This window comes from Lepus europaeus, chromosome 3 (genome assembly GCF_033115175.1).
Source record: "Lepus europaeus isolate LE1 chromosome 3, mLepTim1.pri, whole genome shotgun sequence".
NCBI classification, from domain to species: domain Eukaryota; kingdom Metazoa; phylum Chordata; class Mammalia; order Lagomorpha; family Leporidae; genus Lepus; species Lepus europaeus.
The window spans coordinates 133,753,838-133,780,149 of record NC_084829.1 but is presented as its reverse complement, the minus strand read 5'-3'; the positions used below and the strand labels follow the sequence as shown (position 1 = coordinate 133,780,149).

Genomic DNA, 26,312 nt, shown 5'->3' with positions numbered 1-26,312 from the left:
CATGTTAACTGGTGTGCCAAACACCTACCTGAAAACTTGTCTTTTAATTCCATTTCCCCATGAACTTTGAGAAGTACCCATGTATTCTGATACAAAAATTGGGGGAGGGGGTGTATTTCTGATAAGTTGGGTGCATTTTATAAAAAAAAACAAGGCAAAATCATTAAAATAATAGCTGTTATTGTTGCCCCATGCTTTGGCAAAATTTGGGCTAATTAATTGAGAAAATATCTGGAAAAGATAAAATTCTTTTATAAACAAATCTTAAGTATTATTCTCTTTAAAAAGAAAATGCAGCAGATTTGAGTAGGTAAGTATTTACAAAATGATTTTTAGAAAAAAACATTTTTATAAAAATTTTGAGGTGAACTTCTTATAATTCAAAGTAAAACCAAAGTGTATATGTATATATAACATGTACATGTAATGTCAGTGTGTTCACAATTCTAATGTTTTGGGAACATTTATGGTGGTAAATACCAAAAGGAAGCCTAATTAAAGGCCTTCAAAATGTTATTCAGAACTATTTATTCCTTCTGAGTTTCTCCAGCTATAGCAGAGGAACAAAAATTTCAAGCAAATCAGTGCAACAATACATACTATTTAAACAATACATTCTTTGGATATAACGCTGATTATGTTATTGACAAAACTATATCAATTTATTAACAGATCCCTCACACGTGAAAAAGCAAACATTGGCACATCAGTCTGGGTATCTGTGTGGGGATGCACTTACCTCCTGTGCCATTTGTTGTGACTGAGGTGCTGCTGAGATTAGATTTGTCCAGCTTGGAGCTACCAGGAGCATCACTACCTCCAACAAGAGTGTGCGGACTTGCTAGGTCCTGCATTTCCATAGACCTGTTAGAACAGGAAGCAGTAGAGCAAACGTAAATAGTTCAGCAATTGTTCATTAATAAATTACAAATATCATTGTTATACACGTGTGATCTCAACAATCCTAAGAACTGGAATCAGCAGCTACAAACAAACAAAATAAAAGCTTTTACAGTTAGGCCTCAATATTTGTGTTTGTAGTCCTACAATTATTCCATCTAATGAAGTAAAGAAGAAGGATTCTGCCATCACGGCAGTTTTTGTTGTTATGGATACTCTCCCTCCTACATGAATTCTGCTGTAAAATATACTGAAATAATAAAAATGTTTAACTCCTCAAATTTCACATCCCTGCTGCCAATGAGGAAAAATCACCAGCCAGAAATAAACTCCAAACCAGAAGAGAAGCTTCTAGGTGACCTCGCTGACCCAGGGGGGCTGAAAACTGAGCCCTGGGCCTGAGAGCTGGAGTTGTAACACTTTTAGCAACCATTCAGAAACAGAAGCCTCTGACTTCATGTTTGTGTCAGGGAGTGTTCTAGAGATGAGATTCTAACAACACTAGGATTCTTGAAAGGCTGACTGGCCCTCTTCTGAAAAGATAACAAGAAAAAAATTCACAATATCCCAAAGTAGCCACGCATGTTTTCATTAAAGAAAGGACCCATACCAGATTTTTTACATTGAGTGAATTTGTCGCTAATGATCTGAACTACAAAAAAATACTGACGGAGGATCTTCAGCTGACAGAAAGGATACCAGATGGAAACTCAGGTCTACAGGAAAGAATGGAGAATACCAAACACAAGTACACAGGTAAATACAAAAGAAACTACAGCCTACCGAAGCAAGAAACAACTACATTATAATATGGTATGGAAGTAAAACAAATGACAGCAAAACCACCAAAGATGGTAGGATGAAATTACACTTTTCAAAATTTCTTTTATTTTTGCATGCGGTGCCAGGTTACACTTGAATAAGACATAAATTTAGGGTGCATAAAGTAATCCTTACTACTAATTTTTACTAAGAAAAATACCAATTGGTATAACAAAAATACAAAAGAAAAATTAAAATGAAATTTAAAAAATTGACTCATTCTTAAGAAATGAGAAAAATAAAGAACATACATGATAAATAGAAAACACACAGTGAGACGATACACTCAAACCTAAAAATATTGATAATTACACTAAATATCAAAAGACTCAACACTTCAATGAAAAGCAAAAACAAAAAAGACTGGTTTCTACAACCAACACCAATTATCAGGGATCTACAAGAGAAGCACACCGATGGTACGGAGCATCCAGGCATACAGCCCTGGGACTTAAGAGCTCATTCCTATCACTGCCAGGAGTGTTACTAATGTCAGCTCTCCACTGAGCTCCTTTCTAGGACTTGCTCTCAAGTAAAAGGGCCACTACACCAAAGATCACACCCTTTCTGGGGGCAGCCCTTAACTACCAACTGGCTGATGTAGGGGCGTAAAGGGTCACCCATGTCTAGGGTTCTTCAAATAGACCAGTTGAGACCTCTGCTGCAGTTGTCCAATCGGTCCCTCAGTCCAGTTATGCTTTATTCATCCCCCCACCCTCAGAAGGTATTGATGCTGAGAGCACAACCCAGATACTCTGGGTGTGAGCACAACAGTCCTTAAAATGTCACATCCAGACCCTTGGGGGGCAGCAGATGATGGCTCAAGTAGTTGGATCCCTGCCACCCATATAGGAGACCTGGATTGAGTTCTTGGTTGTCAGCTTTGCCTGGTTTAGCCCTAGTTGTGCAGGCATTTAGGGAGTAAACCAGCAAATGAGAGATTTCTCTCTCTCTCTCTCTTTTCCTCTCTCTCTTTCTCTTTCCCTTTTAAATAAATAAATACATAAATGATTTTAAAAAGAGAGAAGTTAGAAAGTGATCTAGCAATAATAACCCTAAACTTGTATGTATATACATGTAGGGGTTCAAAACACATAAAGTAAAGCTGACAGGATTAAAAGATAAAACATACATGTGATCATGATTGCGGGTTTTATAGCATGCTTTATATAATGACCAATAGATAAAAATAGAATAAAAAGAAATTTTAAAAATAAATTTGGGCATCGTTATTACAGTTCACAATTATAAGACACCGAGTAATTACAGAATAGATAATATTTTCAAGTGTACAGTGACCAATGGTCACCAAAAGGATTATATGCTAGGTTACAAGATTGGTAGATTTTAAATTGAAATGTTACACATATTGTATCTGACCATAGTGAATCAATTTAGAAATCAAAGGCAATTATATATAATGTAAATAATAGATATATAAATAAATCTATAATATATAAAATAATTCTCAAAAGTTGAAAATTAAACATTATATTTCTTAATATTCAAAGAAGAAACCACAAGTAAATGTCAATAATACTTAAGATAAAATGATAACGAAAACACATAAAGTCAAAACCTGTGGTATGCAAATAAGGTACTGGTTATAGATATATCTGTATCTTTAAGTAGTTATACTACAACAGAATAAGGGTTTTAAATCTTTTATCTAAGTTTCCACCTCAAGAAACCAGAAAAGGAAAAGTAAATGAAAGTAAAAAGTAGAAGGGAAAAATAAACAGTAGAAGTAATTGAAATAGAAAAATCTATGGACAATACAATTTATAAATTCAGAAAATGATCTAGATTATAATGATATTAAGATGATAATAATAGACTATCATTAACAATTGTATGACAATGAATTCAACAGATAAAACTAGTGAATTGCTTGAAAGAGAAGCTTATAAAACCTGACCCAATTATAACAGAAAATCTGAAAAAATCCTAAATAAATAAATTCATAATTAAGCATTTTTCAAAAAAGAAAAGTGCAGGGTCATATGGCCTCATTAGTGAAAAGTAATGGCAATCTTTTACAAATTTAGGGAAAAAATCAAAGGAAATGCTTTTCATTCCCTTTTAGGAGAGTAGAATTACCCTGACCCACAAACTGACATAGATAATTTCAAAAAGAAAATTATGAATCTTTATTTCTTGTAAACATTCATGAAAAAAACCTAGTGAAATACTGTCAAAGTAAATCTAGTGATAAAAAGAAAATATATCATGACAGAGTGTGGTTTATGCTAGAAATGCAAAATTGACCTGACATTTGGAAATCAATGTAATTCAATATATTAACAGAATATTATTTCCATGGGTACAAAAAAGTATGTGCCAATATCCATCATCCATTCTTGATAAAAATTCTTGGCAAACCAGAAATATTTTCCCCATCTGATAAAAACCACTCTTGGGAAATCTACAGCTTCTATAACATTTAATTATGATATATTGAATTCTTTCAGAACCAAGGCAAAGAGGTCTGATTTTCTCATTGATATTTCACTGGCAACCTTAGCCACTATAAGACAAAAGTCAATAAATAAAAAAGGTGACATGTAGAAAGAAAAAAATATTTAAACTTACTGATAACACAATTGTTTATCTATAAAATTCTGGGATATTCATTTTAAAAGTTCCCCAAACTACAAAAACTAATGAGTGAATTCACTAGTTACATATACAGGGCCCTTGCAAGTACTAAACAAAAACATCTGAAATATTTCAATATCTTTCCAGTTCAAGTACCAAAATATCAAAACAGTGATTGTTGAGGAAGCTGGAAGTTGGACTATTGATAGTTCACCTCCAGTTCAACTCAACTCTAGGAGGTAACTGAATGACCACATCCTTGTCTTAACTGGAGAAAGAACTTAAACTCTTCAGGAGAGAAAAAAAAAAAACACAAGTAATATTCTTCATTCTCTACTCATATAAACAGTCCTGTGTTGCTAACAGTGGAGACAGTTCTAAGAGATATATCATTGGGTGGTTTCCTTTTGGGCAAACATAATAGAGTGTACTTAAACTAAATCAAATACCATGTCACTAGGCAATATAACCCTACTGAACCATAGATTCATATGCACTCCACTGTTGACCAAAATGTCATTATTATGTACACAGTCATACTGTTTAGAACATTATAAATTTTTTGAAAGTTGGGATTACAGAAAGAAAGGGAGAGACAGAAAGAGAAGAGAGAGATCTCCCATCTGCTGATTCACTCCCTAAATGACCAGGGCTGGGACAGGCCAAAGCCAGGAGCCAGGAGTCAGGAGCTTAATCTCCTCATGAAGGAGGTCTCCCACATGAATACAGGGGCCCAATGCACTTGGGCCATCCTCTGCTGCATTCCTAGGAACATTAACAAAGGAGTTAGATTGGAAGTGGATCATCTTTGCTTGATGCCTGTATGGGATACTGACACTGCAGACAGCAGCCTAACCCACTGCAACACAGCACTGGCCCCACATTGTTCAGAAAACTATGAATATTTTGAAACATTAAAAAAGAGGAGGGGCCGGTGCCATGGCACACTGTTGATCCTCCACCTGAGGCACCGGCATCACATATGGGCGCCGGTTCTAGTCCCGGCTGCTCCTCTTCCAGTCCAGCTCTCTGCTGTGGCCTAGGAAGGCAGTGGCGGATGGCCCAAGTGCTTGGGCACCCACATGGGAGACCAGGAAGAAGCACCTGGTTCCTGGCTTCGGATCGGCGCAGCACACCGGCCGTGGCGGTCTTTTGGGAGGTGAACCAATGGAAGGAAGACCTTTCTCTCTGTCTCTCTCACTGTCTATAACTCTACCTGTCAAATAAATTAAAAACAAAATTAAAAAGAAAGAGGAAAGTGTGACTCTTAGAAGACAGAAAACACAGTAAGTAGGAGGAAACCTAAATACGACCTAGTTTTGGGCATCGATCAGGAAGACTGAAAAACCAATGTGAATATTTTTAAAACTTATAAGAAAAAATTCACATAACACACAGTACATACGTGTATGTACAAACATATATACACATATACATGTGATATATATACAAGTCTTATACAGGCCATACACATTTTTTTTATTAGGCAGAGTTAGACAGTGAGAGAGAGAAACAAGAGAGAAAGGTCTTCTTTCCGTTGGTTCACCCCACCAAATGGCCGCTACAGCTGGCATGCTGAGCCGATCTGAAGCCAGGAGGCAAGTGCTTCCTCCTGGTCTCCCACACGGGTGCAGGGCCCAAGCACTTGGGCCATCCTTCACTGCCTTCCCAGGCCACAGCAGAGAGCTAGACTGAAAGAGGAGCAACCTGAACAGAATCCAGCGCCCCAACAGGGACTAGAACCCGGGGTGCCGGCGCCACAGTCAGAGTAGATTAGCCAAGTGAGCCGCGACACCAGCCAGGCCATACACATATTGATATATGCATATAATATGGGAACTATATAATAAAAAGTTCAAAAAAAGAGTTTCAAAAAGTTTTTGGAGAATGGAATTAAAATAATAATGCACATTTCCATGAACTTTATTTTAAAAGATGTATTTATTTATTTGAAAGGCAGAGTTACAGAGAGGCAGAGGCACAGAGAGGGTGAGAGGTCTTCCATCTACTGGACCACTCCCCAAATGGCCACAGTGGCCAGAACTGAGCTGATCAGAAGCCAGGAGCTAGGAGCTTCTTCCAGGTCTCCCATGCAGGTGCAGGGGCCCAAGGACTTGGGCCATCTTCTACTGCTTTCCCAGGCCATAGCAGAGAGCTGGATGGGAAGTGGAGCAGCCAGGACTCAAACCAGCGCCCACATGGGATGTTGGCACTGCAGGTGGCAGCTTTACCTGCTATACCACAGTGCTGTCTCCCCATTTCCATGAACTTTCAAAAGCCCACTAATATACTCTATTTGGGAGAAAAATGGAAACTCTTTCAAAAAGGACCAAATGAAATTTCTACAATGAAGACCAAAATACATTAAATACAAAATACACTTGAGTGAACCTAATGGCAGATTGGATACTAGGTCAGCAAATCTGATCTGCAATCTAAAGTTGGCCAAGAAAAAATTTCCAAGCTGAAGCATAGAGACAAAAAATTGGAAAGTATCAGGTATAAATAACCTGTGGAACGTTATCAGAATGCAGGACAAAGAGATTCACAATAATATTAAAATAAATAATGGTCAAAATCTTTCTAAATCTGATGAAAAACACCAACATAAAAATCATTAAGCACAATGAATATCAAGTTAAAAAAAAGTAAAAATAAAACCACAGCTAAACCCATCACAGTCAAATTCTGAAAATAAGAGAAAACTTTACTGCAGGAGAAGATACACAGAGGGGAATAATAATGAAGTTACAGCTAATTTCTTATACATCTAAAGTTTACCTCCTGCTGTATTCTTTTTGAATACTATCAATGCTATAACATGACAAGCGCTTACTGAACCCTGAAAACTCCACCACACTTTCAGATTCACATTTAAGTAATCACCTCATGTACCACTTTCTGTACCGCAAATGATCTATTTTTCAAAGGATCCATGATTCTCCCCTCACAATTTTAGCTTGTACATCCCCCTTTACACGTGATGATAGCTCCTATAAATCATCTTATGTAATTTTTAAATAGCTAAAAAATGCGACTTCCTCCATGATGCTTTTACTGGTCATACTGTCACATTATTGTCAAATTTTTATTTTGATCTTCCTCTGCAATACTTTTAAGTCTATTTTAATTTATCATCATATGTTCTAGCAAAGCAAGAATGTTTTTCATTTACCTTTGAACTCCCATAGTGCCTTTCATATAAAATAAGCTAGTAAATTGTCATCAAATTTGGCAGCTTTTAAGCTACTTTGGCGTTCACTCATTGAATAAAAATAATAAGCACCTTAAATATGTTTGCATATTTATTTGTGGGTCATTTCTACATACAAATGGATTATGTACAATTTCCTATATATTATACACATTGCAAAATATATTCAGAAATGCAATTGTTGAAAGTGGTAAGAGTGAAATAAGCAACATCTTTATAAAATAGATTTTAAAGTTATTTGACAATGATTTCTGTTGTTGACAGAGTAACTGGAAAACTAGGTCTTGATTATTCCTACTATAACAACCAAAACTCAGGAAAAAGAAATATTGGAAGCAACTGTTTTGATTGCACAGGACTTGGTCCCCAAGACAAAATAATAAATGAGATTAGCTCTTAGACAAAAACTGATATGTTGTCCAAATCCTGAACATTCCAAAAAAAGCTGTGTCCCTTGACCAGCTCCTAGGAATTAACCTCCAAGGCCCTGGCAAACTTGCCTTATAAGAGTGTCTTCGTTTATGTGGGGTCTTGGGCCATGGCAGTAGTGGATACTAACAATGTTAATTCTGGATGGGGGCTTTTGGATAAAGCTGGTAATGAAGTTTAACCATGTGTGTGGTCCAATAATCTTAAGTAAATGACCCCAAATAGAAACCCTAGATCAAGTATTGGGTGAGCTTCTTGGTTGGCAACCCTCTGAAGGTATTGTCACATGTTATCACTGAGAGTAGTAATTGCTGTCTCTCCAACTCTCCCGGGAAGACAACAGGTAATTAAATCCTACTTTCTCCTGGACTCTGGTGTATGTGACTTTTCCTCTGATAATGTTAATTTATATCCTTTCACTCTAATAAATCACAAACATGGGTCCAATAGCTTTTATTTTTGCAGCTCTTTCTGGCAAATCATTGAAACTGAAGATGGTCTTGGGGAACCTTCAACAATAACCCTGCAATTATTGATCAGAATTCCACGTAAAGGCATCAATTAGACCTCAACATAAGCAGAGAATATCTTGTCTTACTGAGTTGATGAGACAGAGATGGGAATCTGGAAAGGGTGAGGTGGGTGGAATTTGTAGTATGTATAACCTCATAATGGAAACCTGCCTGAAGAAGGAGTTCCAGGAATCCAGAACATCTTATGAGGCTAGGCAGTGAAGCAAACTGTGAGCTGAAAAATTCTGAGAAGTCACATGAGGCCTGAATGATATTGGCAGTCAACCAGAAATCCCAAAGGAGTCCGAGCCTCAATAAAGGTCTACAGTTTTCCTCAAGTGTAATCTAACCCAGAGTGCCCTGGACAAGCTTACAAAAAGGCTCAAAAACATCAAGCTGATCTGAACAGGACAAGATACTCATTTAAATGAAAGAAAAAAAAAGAACTCAAACACTCAATAATATAAAATCCATAATCCAGACAAGAATTATTAGACATGCAAGAAACCAGAAAATGTGACCCAGTAAAGAGCGATCAGACAATAGCAGCATAACCCTAAACAACAGAAATAGTGGAATCAGCAAAAAAATGCCACTAAAATCAAACTTTTAATTTACTTAAAGGGCAGAGAGACCCAGAGAAACAGAGACAGATGGAAGGATGGAGGAGGGGAGAGAGAGATAGAAAGAGAGAGATCTTCCATCTACTGGTTCACTGCCAAACTTAAAGGCTGGGGCTGAGGCAGGCCAAATCCAGGAGCCTCCAATTCAATTCAGGTCTCCGTGTAGGTGTCAGGGACCTAATTACTTGAGCTAATGTGCATCCAAGGGTACACATCAGCACATCCAAGGGTGCACATTAACAGGAAGCTGGAAATTGAAGTGAAGGCAGAACTTGAATCCAAGGCACTCAGATATATGATGTGAGTGTCCCCAGGAGCATCTTAACCACTGTGCCAAATGCCCATCTCCACATAAAACTTTTAAATATAGTTAATAATGAAAAGAAAGTATGCACATAAGTAGGAGGGAAGAGTAAGATATAACTAAAGTAAGACTTCTGGAACTGAAAACTACAAAAAGAAAAATTTTATCAGGTGAAATTAGTAACATGATGTTATAAAAGATGAATATACCTGAAAACAAAGCAAAAGAAAATATCCAACCTAAAGACTAAAATGAACAAAGATTCATAATGAATTCACAGTGCTTCTGTGTCCCGAGGGACAAAATCAGTTTAGTTTCTCTGCAAGTGAAGCAGCAGAAGGGAAGGAGAGAAGGGTACAGAAAAATATATTTAAAGAAATAAAGGCTTAACATTTTAGAGATTTGATGACACGTGTCAATGAAGCCACAGAAAGATACATCACACATAGGTACACACATGTGTCCATGTGCACACACACAATCCAAACCAAGGCACCTCACGATCAAATGGGGAAAATCGGTTGCACACACAAAAATGTTAAAAGCAACCAGATACTTCATAGCCTTTTTAACAGAAACAATGCAAGCCAAATGACGAAAGAGTCATTAAGATTGGAGAAAAACAAATATGCCAACTTAGAAATAATATGGACCTCCTGCAAATATAGCCTTCAAAAATGAAGGTAAAATAAATATGTCTAAAAGAAAAAGAGAATTTGTTGCCTATAGCTCTAGTCTAAGAAAAGTTAAAGTAAATTCATAGGCCTTCAAAGAAGCAATAACACAAAGGCAGACTGCTAGCTATTTTGTTCAATGCTATATCCCCATTGCCTGAAACTACTTCCTCAACAAATGTTTGACGAATGAGTGAGTGAATGAATGTGCAAGCCATGTGCATCTTGAAAAGCTATGAAATCAAATTCATCTTCAAGTGAGGAGAATGAATGTGTGAGAAACTGGGAGAAATTCTGTTAAATGTCAATCAGGAATCAGATTTATCAACTGTGGTGCAAACAGAAGAAACACAGATTTCAAATCAAAGAACAAAGATGATCTTAGGAAGAGCAGGATCCAAAACAGTAGTATCAGTAGCATACTCTGATTACAGACTGAGTTACATAAACAATGAATGCTTATGATTTAATTGTATCCTGCTGGACCCACCCAGCCCAGAGACTTCTAATCTAATTGATCAAACAAATTAATGACTGTTTCGTACCTGCAGAGGGCCATGCATGTGTTAGGGCTGCTGCATGAAGAAAACATGGCTGTACCCTCAAGGAGCTCACTGTCTGAATCAGAAGACAAAGTCCGTGCATAAAAAACTGAAATACACTAAGTGTCCACTGAATAGAACAGAAAGAAATCATGCAAACTGAGTGAGTCAGGAAAATTTCTGAGATGATTGCCTGGCTTTAGTGGATTCAGGTTAGGGGTTTCTGGGGGAGGCAACTGGTCAGTGGTATCGCTGAAGTGGCAAAAGGGGTGCTGGGGTCATAACCAATTTGGGTCATATGCAAGATGAATAAGCAAAGAGCATCAATCAGAATTCAAAGAATGGCGACACACCACAAAGAGAAGTGAGACAAAATAGGAAATTTTGTTCTTGCAGAGCAAAAAAACAAAAGAAAGAAAAACTGAATCCTAGCTTCACGTCTAATTCCAGTTTCTTGTTAATGCAGACCCTGAGAAGTAGCAGGTGATGGCTCAAGTACTTGGCTCCCTGTCACCCAGGTGGGAGACCTGGAATGGGTTGTAGTTTCTTGGCTGCAGTCTGGCTCAGTCCAAGCTGTTCTGAGGATTTGGAGAGTGAACCAGCAGTTGTCTGTCTCTGTCTCTTGGCCAATCAAATAAAATAATAAATAAATTGTCTTTAAAAATGTCAAAATAGGGGCCAGCATTGTGGCATAGCAGATAAAACCATGTCCTGCAATGGCAGCATCGCATATAGGCCCTGGTTCCTGTTCCGGCTGCTCCACTTCCTACCCAGCTCTCTAATAACGACCTAGGAAAAGCAGTGGAAGATGGCCCAAGTGCTTTGCCTCCTGCTACCCTCGAGGGAGACCTGGAAAAAGCTCCTACTCCTGGCTTTGGCCTGGCCTAACATTGGCTGTTGCGATCATCTGGGGAGTCAATCAGCAGATGGAGGTTCTCTCTCTGTCTCACCCTCTCTGTGACTTTGACAAATAAATAAATAAATCTTTAATAATATATCAAAATAAACATAGACTTGACATTTATCCACGGGAAACCAAAATGTACTTCCTGAATCTTCACAATTTGGTACTCTCTGATTGAATTGATTTTCATTATTTTTTAATTTTTTTCTTTTTCTTTCTTTCTTTCTTTTTTTTTTTTTCTTTTTAAGGCAGAGTGGATAGTAAGAGAGACAGAGAGAAAGGTCTTCCTTTTCCGTTGGTTTACCCTCCAATGGCCGCTGTGGCCGGTGCAGTGCACTGATCTGAATCCAGGAGCCAGGTGCTTCTCCCGGTCTCCCATGCAGGTGCAGGGCCCAAGCACTTGGGCCATACTCCACTGCACTCCCAGGACACAGCAGAGAGCTCGACAGGAAGAGGAATGACCAGGACAGAATCCGGCGCCCCGACTGGGACTAGAACCCAGTGTGCTGGCGCCACAGGTGGAGAATTAGCCTATTGAGCTGCGGCACTGGCCATATTTTTTAATTTTAAAAAATTTTAATTTTGATGTTTTATTTATACAAAGTGAAGAAATTTAATGTACTTTAGATACAAAGTTTTAAGGGTATAATGATTCTTCATTTAAGTGGGCTGATATTTCTTAAATTAAATAAGCCTTTAGAAAACAGAGATGTATTATTGCTGCCCAGAATACAGCAAGAATATTCCTGTAATATATCCTTTTGTATGTTTTATAATTAATTTGAATGTGAAATTTTTAAGCCTAATTCATCCAAAATATAAAATTGATCTTAGAGTTCACTAGCACAAAATGAGTAACAGGTATCTGTTATCACTGAGGGCATATCATTGCCATGTATTATGTGACACTTTTTATGCTTGGTACTTCATATATATTATCTTCTTAATCTTTAAAATAATACATTGATATGCATATCATTTCCCACATTTTCTAGATGAAAAAATTGAGACTCAGAAATGATACTCAGCATGTCCAAAATCACACACATAGAATGCAGCAGCACCACATTTTCAATTCATGTTTATCTGATGCCAGAACTCAGTTTCCAATTTTTATCATACATTGCACATTTTCCATTTTTAAGTGACTTTCTTTATATAAACCACAATCAAAGATACATAATCTTGCAATAAAATATTGTGAGCAGTTTTCAAAAATTACTAAAATTCAATACCAGCCAAATCTACTCTACCAAATTATGATATTTAAAGGTGACTCTAAATTCTTCCCAAGATGTCTATTTCAACCCCTTTTTAGTGATCCTTGTGCCATAAGGCCATGTGAATGCCACCATCTGGACAAAATAAAAAAAAATGAAATTATCCATAAACACAAAACCACACATACACAAATGAAGAATTACAAAATACATGCAAATATTTTCTTGGGTCTTTTCTGCAGTTTTTCTGTAGTGTAGTTGGAATTTATTTCTGCCTGAAATTGTCTTCTTCAACCAAGGAAGAGAGTAAGTCTTATGTTCATGCACTTTTTAGTGTCTACTCTAACTCAGAAACCATGATTCATCCCGCACAGAACCCGGTAATGAGTCACTGCCCTGTTTATTTATAGGCTGTCTCCATCAGTTGTCCCCAACCCAAGAAATGTGAAAGCATCTTAGACTTTCAAAGACACCTACTCAGTGCCAGCTTTTCCTCTCTGCATAAAGTAGACAGCATGTATGCATGATTCTATTTCCCATATTCTCAAATTCTACCAAATTAATAAATTTATATTTTTCCCATATTTCAAGGAAAAAATTCAAGTATTTGCTTTGCTCATAGCTTCCTTTCCTATATAATACAAACCTGAGTTCTTCTGAGATGAAAAATAGGAAGAACAACATCAGTTTGTATTCATATAAATACAGTATAAGGCTCCACTGGGGCAGGGATTGTTTTCTATTTTGTTCACTGTTTGTTTTCCCTACTCCTAGAATAGTGCAGTGTACTTAGTGGATGTTGATGAATGACTAACACAACAAGAATAGAAAGAAATGCACATGAAGTGATTGGAGTCACTTGGAGTCAATTGTAGTCTAATTCTAAGAGTAAGGATCCAATATTTTATAGAATAAATGAGAATTTTTGAATATCAGATTGTCGAACTAACAAGAATAAAGCATTGCCATGTACAAAATGTACATGATTAAGCTTCAGGCTCTAAAGGAACATTCAATATCCTGAAATGAAAAAAAAAATGCTTGTGCATTTTCTCTATTCTAGGGATAGTTCTAGGATGTCTTCTAGTGTCCGCAAAGTTTTTTCAGGCTATTGGTAGAATAAGGGGAGAGTTTTGTGTTGGTGGGGGGATAGTGATTAGTTCTCTCATGCAAACATGTGTGGAAATTTTCCTACCTACATGTATGTGCAATTTGAGATCTCCCAAATGAGTGAGAGGTTATGTGTGTGTGTGTGTGTGTGTGTTAGAGAAAAACAGAGGAAGGTAGAGAGGGTGTGAGGGGGAGGAACAAAGAGGCCAGAGGAGAGATGATCTACTTAGACACAAAAAGACACAGTGGGGTTGGGGGGAGTAATTGAGCGATGTGGTGGGTCAGGTGAGAAACAGTGGGACATGCCACTACTGAACACCAGTTCCCATTTTCCTGGAAAAAGTATGGGCCTTTCAAAACATCAGGCAATGATGCTAGGTCATCTGAAGTCAACATATTTCAGGTTAGCATCCAAGAACTCCTTGTTAGAATCCCAGCCTTGAGCCAGGTACTCCACAGGCATTAAGGCTGGAAGATGTGGCTTCCCTCTGCAGCACAATGTCTTTGTCACTGATCATCCTGAGAGTCCCAGAAGGAGGCCCTCACCAATCCACTTCCCCATAGTCAGAATTGAAGCCATTTGTAGAGGGGAGAAACTACAAGAGGAGAAAGACCTTTACTAAAATTTAGGAAGGTGGGCTGGGCACAAACAAGGGGAGTTGTTCTTACTGTTTTGTCAGTGACCTCATGCTTGTCCCTGAGGCCAGCATGAATGCTTGCAGTGCAAGTGACCCATCTGCCAGGGTGACCTCAGGCCCTGGAGCAACAGCAAATAAAGCCTTGGACACACTGTTCTCTGGACACTTTTACAGTCCTGCCTTTCCAGGGCTTGTAGCTCTAGACCTGAGACTGCAATTCTAGCCATTTCTTCACTATGAGTCTAACACGTTATTCAGATAAAAATGTCCACCCCTCACACTTTCAGGAAATGTGGGTAAATATTTCAAGATAACAAAAACATTTCTCTAAATTTTGGCTTTCAAAAGTTCTCCTTCACTGGAAAACAAAGAAGTAAACAAAAACCCAACAGAGTCTCCAAGTATTACTTGAATGGTATAAGACTCAAGTTTCATTCAGATCAGTTACAAACCATGGTTGATGAAGCAGGAAATTATTTTCCACTAGCAAGTAGTGGGTAAAGCCTATAAGACCACAATCAAAACATTTAATGCTCTCAATTATACCAAGAACTTTTTTTTTCCTATGGAAAAAACCTCTAAGAGTAAGGATCCAATATTTTATAGAATAAATGAGAATTTTTGAATATCAGAATGTCGAACTAACAAGAATTAAGCATTGCCATGTACAAAATGTACATGATTAAGCTTCAGGCTCTAAAGGAACATTCAATATCCTGATGAAAAATGCCATGTTATACTTTAGGCTGAGTGCTAGTAAGAACTTGTACTGTCAAATAAAACCCGAATTTTAAACTCAGTCTTCGTCATTTACCAATCATGGCAACTTCGACTTAAAATTGGAGATATGCCGGCACTGTAGGCTAATCCTCCGCCTGTGGCGCCGGCACGCCGGATTCTAGTCCCGGTTGGGGCGCCGGATTCTGTCCCGGTTGCTCCTCTTCCAGGCCAGCTCTCTGCTGTGCCCTGGGAAGGCAGTGGAGGATGGCCCAAGTGCTTGGGCCCTGCACTCACATGGGAGACCAGGAGAAGCACCTGGCTCTGGGCTTCGGATTGGCACCATGCGCCGGCAGCAGTGCGCCGGCCGTAGCGGCCATTTGGTGGGGTGAACCAACGGAAAGAAGACCTTTCTCTCTGTCCCTCTCTCTCACTATCCACTCTGCCTGCCAAAAAAAATAATAATAATAATAAAATAAAATTGGAGATAATACTACCTACTGGAGGGCTATCATGTGAATTAACTAAGATTACACACATAACGTATACAGAGTTTGGTATATAGTACATGCTTAATAAATGTTAGTTGTTATAACAATTACAACACTGATACTAAATGCTTGGTTAGTCTGAAAACGTGTGCTATCAAGAAAATTGTTCTCTTAAGAGGCCAGCCGTTTCATTTTCAGGTAACTTATGCTAACAGGAATTTTCCTATGCTTGCTTTCCCTCCAATTTCAGTTGCAGAAGAAAATCCACCCATTGACACAGGTTAAGTGTAAACCTTCATTCATGTAACAGTCTATCAACCATCCAAGGACCATTCTGACCAAGAGACTCTGTCCTCCAAATTTGGGCATCTCTAGTCCCTTTGGTCCATGTAAGCCATTTCAAACTCTTTTACCTTCCTAATATTCTCTTCTGAGAAAATTTCAAGACACTTCTTAAACTGTGGGACATAGTTAATGGCAGAAAATACAGCAGGGATCTTGTAACTCTCACTCTGGACTCATCAGTGTAGTCTGAAGAATATATTAGCTTTGCTCTTGGACACTTTACAATCTTGTTGAAAACCATTCACAAAATCCTTACATTTTTAACCCAAGTGGTGCTTTAGACCCCTGTTTTCTCCCAGTCATTATGCTTGCACTTGGCCTTTGGGACTTAAAAGTGAACAGTTTTTCATGGCCCCTCCAAAATGCCACTCTGTTTCACTGAACCCAATGTTTAAGCCCCTGCTTTTAGATTCTGACTATCCTGTTCAGTGTACTCTCCCAGTGCCATATCAAGCATGAACATTCTTAGTATGTCCAACGTCCTCATAACACACATTTTTGAATAGGCCAGTGTCAAAGACAGGGCCTAGGAGGGCACTAGAAGTATACATGAGGATTTATATGAACTCCTTGTGAACAGTGATGAGTGATTGCTAAGACAATCACTTGGTCTATTTTTCTCTTTTCCTCATAGATGTATCAAAAGCTTTTGACATATATGTTGTTAAATTCTGTGTGTTCTGAGTCTAGTGCATGTATTTTTCTTCTTTGCTGGTACTGCTATCACAAAAGACTGGGAGGTTGTTCTGATATGCCATCAGCTTAGAGAACTTATGCTGGGCACCTATTACTTATTTAATGATCTAAAGATTTCATTTTAGAACCAGCAATTCATAAGTTCATTGTTCTATAGTTCATTATATCATTTGGAGAAGTCATTGAAAAATAACTTTTAGGTGAATCTGATCATAGAACATGCATAAAGAATGTGCCTTATTAGATAATATGGATTGGGAATAAGGAGTGTAAATTTAAGTCTATGATCTACTACCTTGAAACGTTAATGGATGTTTGTAGATAGTTTTCCAAATATCTTCTTGGGTTTATTGGGCTCAGTAAATAACACCAAGACTCCTCCATAGACTGGCACTCTGTACTCCCTTCCTTTCTCTGCCAAGACATTCTGTATCTTTATGAGGTTACTCAACCCATTCACTTTGAGCGCAAGGAAGTTAGCACCTGCCACAAAGGATCAGAAAGTGAAATGTGATGAGAGAGCCCTGTGATAAGTGCCTGACCCTAGTAAACAAAAATAAAACCTCTGAAAAAAAGATGAAAATGTGGCATCACACACACCCCAGTATTGTGTGGCCTGTAATATATGCAATTAACGCTCCTCTCCACAGGAAGCCCTGTTTGGGGCTATGTAATTCATGGATCAGCAGTGCCAGATGACTGGGAACTCCCCCACTGCCCCTTACTCATGACACTATAACATGATAGTCTCCACAAAAAAAAAAAAAAAAAAAAGTCGACAGCCATCTTAGTGATAGGGACCACTGGCCCATTTCTCATCTGGTGTAATAGTTTGCAGAGCAGATCCACACAATGCAGCACCCTTGAAATCAGCAGAAGCTCAGCACTCTGATCCGTGCCAAAGAGCAAGATGAGAAATGGGGCTGGTATAAATATTCAATTGAGAAGTTATGGCCAGTCTCTTTGCACTGTGTGTTCAGTGCAACTCAAAACTGCTCCACCTGGTGCCTTCTGGCTCCCTCCTGTCTACTAGGGGCTGGCAGCTGGAAGGCAGGAAGAACCTTGGAGATCTTTTAATTTGCTGTAGCACCAGTGGGGCAGACAGGAGGGATGACAATGCATATGCTTGGATTCAGTTACAGAGCTGTCTTTTTCCCAGGTGGGAGGCATTACCGACTTCAGAGAATTTGGTGTATCCGTATTTAAGTTCCCTTAGGAAATGATGGGTGGTTTGAAAATGCTGGTGGTACGGAATAATTCACTATGGCGGGTCCTCACTAAAAAGGTCTTGACAAAATTTTAAGCAAATTGAATATTTTGTTAGTGCAATGTGCAATCTTTATTTTTCACTTATTTTTCAAAATAAAATCATTTTGTAATGTCTGCCTGGAAAATACACATGGTAGCCTACAGATTCTGAACTAAGCTGCTATTTAAACTACACAGTGCAGGACCAGAGCAGCCTAGAGCTCAATGTCTCCTGCATTTCACTGCCAAAATAGGTTTGAAATATTGCATAAACTTAACTGCTTTCCAAACACGAACATTTATGGAGGAAACACGGTGTTCTGCACTTAAAACACTTGAATAGTTTCTAAAAGCTTGACAAAAAATACCTACAATATAATTCTTTCTTTACAATAAAATGTCATAATGCATTAGCCTGTGCTAATTCATCTGTGCTGAAGAGGGAGCTTGAGTTTCACAATCCACTTGTTCTAAAGCAAAATTCGCCAAATACAAGAGTAACAGCACATGAACAGTATTAGGAAGTGGTAACTGCACTATTTCTATATGACCAGTCACAGTGCTAACTGCAAATAAACATTATATATTTATTAAAGTAGATCTATTGGTTCCTTTATATAAGGGCTGCATTCTGATAAAACCACCATAGATTGAAAATACATTTAATCTACCAAATATCATAGCTTTTCTTAGCCTAACTCGAATATGCTCAGAATACTTACATTGCATTAGTCCATGGCTGGGCAAATCATCTAATGCAAAATCTATTTTACAACAAAGGGTTGAATGTCTCATGTAATTTACTGAATACTGTACTGAAAATGAAAAACAATGGTTTTATGGCTATGCTTTTTTTTTTTGAACCATCATAAATTTATAAAACTGTAAATGGCACCCCTTATCTGAGGATATTCAAAAATTTCCTGGAAAAAATGGAATTTAAAGTGAATTTGCGGCCGGTGCTGCGGCTCACTTGGTTAATACTCTGCCTGTGGCGCTGGCACCCCGGGTTCTAGTCCCTGTTGGGGCACCGGATTCTGTCCCGGTTGCTTCTCTTCTAGTCCAGCTCTCTGCTGTGGCCCGGGAGTGCAGTGGAGGATGGCCCAAGTGCTTGGGCCCTGCACCCACACAGGAGACCAGGAGGAAGCACCTGGCTCCTGGCTTCGGATAGGTGTAGCGCGCTGGCTGTAGCAGCCACTTGGGGGGTGAACTAATGGAAAAGGAAGATCTTTCTCTCTGTCTCTCTCTCACTGTCTAACTCTGCCTGTCCCAATAAATAAATAAATAAATAAAGTGAATTTGCTTTGGTAAGCTCATAATATGAAGGAAATACATACTATGAGAAAATTATACATAGATTTCAAGATTGTGAAAACAAATCTTCTGGAAAGGTACATTTACTTTAAAATATACTTAATGAAAACAATATTGTCATTTCAACTTTGTCTCAATGTTACACTTTCCCTAGAATGGGCAAATCTCCCCCACTGCAATCTAAATGATCCCTAACTCAACTGAGTTAGCCCTCTGTTTTAAACCCTCTATAGCTTTCCCATCCTTCTTACAGTGATACCCAAATTCCTCATCTGCTCCCTAAGGCTTTCCTTCCTCCCTGATACAACGATGCTCTTTTTTCTGATCTCATTTCCTAAGCAACCTCTCCTTATTCCAAAAGCCCTAATCCACTCCACTCCATCTCTCCTCCTGATTTGCTCTTCTTTAAACTTGCCCAATGTGCTTCAAGAGTAGCGCCTCTAAATTGCTGTTCCCTGTCCCTGAAACACAGTACCTCTGGCCCAACTCCTTGTCTTGTTATTTGTGTTTTTCTTGTTTTATGGTTTTTTGATAAAACATTGACTCTTCAGAGATCCGTTCCTTGGTCTCTTTATATAAAACTGCAACACTTCCACTCAATAACTGCTTATTATCTCCTTACACTGCTTTCATCTTCTTCAAGATAATTAACTCTATTATAACATGTATTAATTTTGGTACTTGTTTCTCCTTCTAGAATGTGTATGCAATGAAAGCAGGGAGTTTTATTCATTGCTGTTCTACAGTACCAAGAACAGGGCATTACACACAGTAAATACTCAGCTTACTGAATGTATAAATTTTCCAGTAATTTCAATTGACATATCTAGTTGTAACCAACTACCTAAACTTTATTGAACTGCTCATTATTGCTCATATTTTGTGGCATAGTTTTACCATTTTTAGAGTCATTTCTCTGATAAGTAAAAAATATGGCTCCAGTATAAAGAATTTCACAGTTTGGTTGACAGAGAGTCTATATTTTTCATCCTCAAATACGAACGACAGAATAATTTAATAGTACTTAATTAATGCCTGCCGTTCATCAGGCACCATACTTTTAAAATGTGAATAAAAAGTTGTACTTGAAAATAAAAGTTTCCATGCATTTTCTGCAAATATGAATTTAAATGTAAAAGTAAGCAATGAAGTAGAAAGTGAAAATATTCTTTTTTAATTCCCAGATAAGTAAATTATTGAACCCTCATTTGGGTATAACATTCAAATCACACACACTCCTAACATATAAATCATATTATTTTCTTCATAAAGTTTCCAATAGCAGCCAACTCTATAGAACAAAAGAAAACAGCTCTGTCTTTCTCCCTCTCAATTGGTGAGAACCCAAAGAGGCTTGATGGGTTGACTAAGTTCATAGAACTGGTCACAAGAAGGGCTTCTATCACAACTCAATTAGGAACCATGGCAACCAGGACCCACTGAGTGCCTTTAAGGTTGTTTTGTCCTACCAATTGATTTAATAGACTCTTTTGTTTTCTGTTTCTTAATTCTTACTTTGACTCACTTGTGGTCCCAGACAAGGTTAATAACTTCTCAAACTCTTTCCTTCCAGACCTACCTAATACTTTTGTAGTGGTCCTTGCTGCCTGATTGTGCACTGTCCATTTTCCATATTCTTACACCTAAAAAACTCTTAATTTTTGTTTGGTTATTCTCCTCTCATATATAAAGTTCTCAAAAAAACTATATTTTTTTAAAAAATTGATTAATTTTCTATGTAATTTCCAATTAATCAACTTTTTAAAAAAATATCATGTAGGATCTCTGTCATTAATGTGCTATACACTGTTATTTAATGCTATAACTAGTACTCAAACAGTACTTTTTCACTTTGTGTTGCTATGTGAGGACAAACTGTTGAAATCTTTATATATACTAAACTGATTTTCTGTATATAAAGAGAATTGAAAATGAATCTTGATGTGAATGGAAGGGGAGAGCGAGCGGGAAAGGGGAAGGTTGCGGGTGGGAGGGAAGTTATGGGGTGGGGGAAGCCATTGTAATCCATAAGCTGTACTTTGGAAATTTATATTCATTAAATAAAAGATTAAAAAAAAAACAACAACTAACTCTGCCCACAGCTCCAGAAGAAGGAGGTCTAACTCCTGTCCCATGTCAGTGATTGCTTCAGGAATCATTAGTCAGATACCCCAGTTTGTGCTGGTGTAACACAAGGAGCACTTTCCTGAAAACTGTTAGTTCTTCCTCCTTTGTGTAGAAGAGCCTGCATATTCAAACTGCCTCTTGGGCTAGATATGGATGAGGGATCACATAGCCTTGATTTCACTACTGGTCATTCTATTACCAGACAAGAAACGGACACCAGGCAAATCCCAAACTGTGGATGGCAGAGCCAAACAAGACAAAGAAAACTGGTTTCTTGATGAAGCTCCTGGGTCAACCACTGCTGTGGCTACCCCTGGAATTCCAGTTATGTGCACCAATAAATTGCCTTATTGTTTAAAACTAGATGAATCAGTTTCTCTATTACTTGCACTTGAAACCATTTTAAGTGATACAACTATACTTCCCTGGTTTCTTGACGTCACATCTGGTCATGAGTTTTCATCCTCCTTTCAGATCATGCTTGTCCTCTCACCTCTCTGATGTCCTTATCTTGCATCCTCAGCCCTCATTTCATCTCGTACTGTAAGCACTCTTCTGGGGGAAATTCCATTTGGATTTATGTCTTCCACTACTCCTTTTTTTTTTTTTTAAATCAATTCCAAACCCAGCCCTCCTCAACTCTCATATATCCTCTGAGCACCACATCTTATCTACAATTTTATACTGGTTACCACCACAGGAATTTTTCAGTTTCAACCAACTTTATAGATTCACAGCTAAAGTCGTGATCATTCCTTTCACCCCACCCACATTCTTATTTTTAACAGTGCTATTAAATTTGCCACTGAGGTTAGAATTCTACGAGTGTCCTCAAAGCCCTCAGTTTTCACGTAGTTCAATAACACTACCAGTACTTTTCACTAGAACCTAAAATGTCCACTTCTTTTTATCCTAAATGCTATTTAAGTTAGATCTTTATAATTCTTCCCCTAGCAACTGTTGAAATCTTTACTTAATATATACTAAACTGATCTTCTGTATATAAAGAGAATTGAAAATGAATCTTGATGTGAATGGAAGGAGAGAGGGAGTGGGAAAGGGGAGGGTTGCGGGTGGGAGGGAAGTTATGGGAGGGGGGAAGCCATTGTAATCCATAAGCTGTACATTGGGAATTTATATTCATTAAATAAAAGTTTAATAAATGAAAAAAAAAAGAAATGATATCACAGTAATAAAGACCCTCGCCACAAAGAAAAAAAAAAAATTCTTCCCCTTAACTTTTCTAACAAGCAACACTCATTAAACAGAATCTTAGTTCTTCACTCACCTCTAAATGCAGACCAAGTAGCAGGTGCACTATAATCAGATTTGATGAAGGAGAAACAAGTTTTTGGTTGTTCTGTCCTTTATCTTTATTCCAAATCATTTTCTACACAATCACCAGGATTATTTTTCTCAACTACAATTACAACTGCATCAGTTCCCTCTTTCCCCTAAAAGAGCTCTCCAATGGTTTCAGCTTAAATACTTAGTTACTATATGCTCCAATGGTTTCAGTTTAAATATTTAATTAACAAATACTTAGTTACTATATGTCAGATTTCTAGACTAAGGACTTCATAAGAGTGAATTATGATGTTTTCTTTTTTAAAAAATCATATAATTTTGGAAAGACCTGGTAAGTGTACTCAGGCATGGCAAAATATAGGTATCACCCTACTACTCTAAAATCTGCATCTATTTTTCACTTTGAGATGAATAGTCTTACATACTTTCTATCTTGAGTTAATTTCAACTTATACTAATGCATAAAAATTTCAGAAAATATGTGATTAGTTAACTGACACACTCAGGTGCAGCAGTCCCTATTTTCAGAAGTCAACCTAAAATTCAGAATTTAAATGCAACATTCTAGGTAAATGAATATGGTAGCTCTCTGGTCTTATGATTCCACCTAAGAAATTACCTCAAAAATATCACATACTTTAAAGTTCAGAAATTCCCTCAAATTTGCTCATGCTTCCTTTCAAATTGTCTTGAACCTTTCCCATGTATCAATTTTTCTTTCTTCATTTCTTTATTTCATTAATACTTGTTTTCTAGAACATTGGCTTTATTTTTGAACAGGAAACAGAAAAATTCTCTCCCTTCTTGGAGTTTATATTTTTGTATGCAATAACTCTAAGATAAGCATTCCCCTTTGTCATATCTACTCATTACTGTGAAATATTTTGCAATAGGTAGTTTCTCCTATTTATAAGATATAGTCCAAAGTAGTTGAGATCTGGGTGCTAATGATGAGAAACACTAAAAGAATCAACAGGAGATGTGGCTCTGTCATGCAGATGACAATTTCAACAAGGTGTAGATTATTGGCAGAATTTAGACAGACAGAGAGGGGGCGAGGTATTCAGAGGCAGGATTGACTTGAGTGCTGAAATGAACACGCTGACAATGGGGATTGTGAAGAACAGGCCAACTAGAATGGAAAAGATGTGTTACTGAGAACAGGAAGTATGATTACTAGATTTAAAAAGAAATAATTATTTATTTATTTTATGTATTATTTGAGATGGAGAGGCAGGCAGAAAATCACTCCCCATATACCCACAGCAGCTGGGCCTGGATCAGGGCAGTAGCCAGGAGACAGACATAGGAACTCATTTTGAATTTTTCATTGTGGGTGGTAGGGACTCAAGTACCTGAGCTATCACCTGCTCCTTCCCAGGGTACATTAGCAAGAAGCTGAAGTCAGGAGCAGAACCAGGATTCAAACCCAGGCACTCTGATATGGCAGGTAAGCGTCCCAAGTAGCACTGTAACCAAAGGCCCACCCCTGGCTACAGCTTTTGAAAGCAGATAGTGGAATCTGGTAGGGGAGGGATGTAATTAAAGCAGTTTTTGTAGGAGATCAGCCTAGCTAATGGGTGTTAGTACAGTTTATTAAGGATGGACAATTTGTTGACACAGCCTGTTTCAATTCAAGCAGGAAGTTAAATGGTTTTTGATCCAATTGGTAATGGAAAAATTGAAAACAAGTGAAAAGTGCTAGGCATATCTGATTATAAAATTAACAAACTGATCAGACTTTTTAAGTCACATACTCATGTATTCGGATTTATTAAGCCCCATAATTTGACATATTTATAGAACACTCAATACATTTATTGAATATGTACTAAGTTAACTCTAAGTTAACTGTCATTTTATTTGTTACTAGGTTCAAAAGTGAAAATCTGGCACAGTCTAGAATGAAAGCTATCATGGTGGCATCATGCAAAAGCAGTGTTACATATGATGGTAACTAAGACAGAAAGTGATTAATTTTTCTGGGTTTTGTGCTTTTTTTTTTATTTTTGACAGGCAGAGTTAGACAGTGAGAGAGAGAGAGACAGAGAGAGAGTTATAGACAGTGAGAGAGAGACAGAGAGAAAGGTTTTCCTTCCGTTGGTTTACCCCCCAAATGGCTGCTACGGCCGGCGCTGCACCGATCCAAAGCCAGGAGCCAGGTGCTTCCTCCTGGTCTCCCAAGCAGGTGCAGGGACCCAAGCACTCGGGCCATCCTCCCTTGCCTTCCTGGGCCACACAGAGAGTTGGACTGGAAGAGAAAAACCGGCACTAGTACCTGGTGCCCCAACTGGGACTAGAACCTGGGGTACTAGTGCCGCAGGCGAAGGATTAGCCAAGTGAGCCATGGCGCCGGCCATGGATTTTGTGTTACTTTTAATGAGTGCAGAGATAAAAGAAGGCAAAGTTCTGAGTGTTTCCTTGGACAAAACTGGTGAAGGGGTCCAGAAAATGGAAGGACAGGTTTACTCAATAGCACACGGGGGTGAAGCAGCTTAGTATGTTCCCGCAGGCAGAAATCAAGGAGCAGGAGACAAAAACCACAGAGCACCTTCAGTTCTGTTCTGAAGAGTTTAGAATATAGTTGATAGGGAATGAGGAGCAAATGGAGAGTTGGAAGCAACCAAGTGGCACAGAACACTGCAGAAAAAACACACATAGGTGATGACCAGGTGAAGGCTAGGTGAACAAGGACAACTGGAATCAGGGGAAAAAAGAGAAGAGAGAACTGAAGAGCTGAGATACAAGATGGTCACAGTCTACAGCTGAAGCAGTGACAGCAGCAAGGAACTCACAACTATTCATGAAGCTGAACCACCAGAACTTGGTAAATAATTAGACCTGAACACAGGGAAACTTCAGGAATTACTGTTTTCAACTCAATGGTTGTTAGAAGGATTGAGAAAAAAGAGAAACAAAGTGCACGGTCTGTTTTCAATGAACAAGAATGATTTGGGTTAAGGTGTGCTGCTTTGAGAGAAGGGAAATACTTCCACATAAGGTGTGTGTGTGTGGGTGTGGGTGTGTGTGTGTGTGTTGGAGACAGGGAATCCTGATTTTTGAACAAAAGAATATTATTGATTTCTTTTTAATCTCTGTTCTTTAATGTCTTAGGGTTGCTTGCTTTACTATTCTAATTGTATTTTAGATTTTGCCAACAGGTACCTCCCTTTTGCCACACGTATTTACTGAATATCTATACATGCCAGAAACGGTCCCAGCACTGATTACAACAGAGATTATTTCATATCTAATGTTTGCATTACATATTAAATATGAAATAATTTATATATCTATATATATATATGTATATATATATAATAAAGGTTAAGTGGGCCATCAATTAAATAGCTAAGAACAGGGGCCAGAGCTGTGGCATAGTAGGCTAAGAATCTGCCTGCATTGCTGTCATCCCATATGGGAGCTGGTTGTGTCCCAGCTGCCCCTCTTCTGATCCAGCTCTCTGCTTATGGCTTGGGAAAGCAGTAAAAGATGGCTCAAATGCTTGGGCCCCTGCACCCATGTGGGGGACCCAGAAGAAGCTCCTGGCTTTGGATCAGCCCAGCTCTGGACACT

At 38.1% G+C, this 26,312-nt stretch overlaps 1 protein-coding gene across 4 annotated transcripts in view; it reads right to left on the bottom strand.

The window, feature by feature from the left end:
• Positions 1-26,312, bottom strand: part of EYA4 (EYA transcriptional coactivator and phosphatase 4) — a 291,369-nt gene that overhangs the window by 64,333 nt on the left and 200,724 nt on the right. For all 4 annotated transcript variants that reach the window (XM_062186786.1, XM_062186787.1, XM_062186788.1 and 1 more), the window contains exon 4: positions 740-864. In XM_062186786.1, the coding sequence (XP_062042770.1) occupies positions 740-864 (125 nt within the window). The remainder of the gene's footprint in view (positions 1-739; positions 865-26,312) is intronic.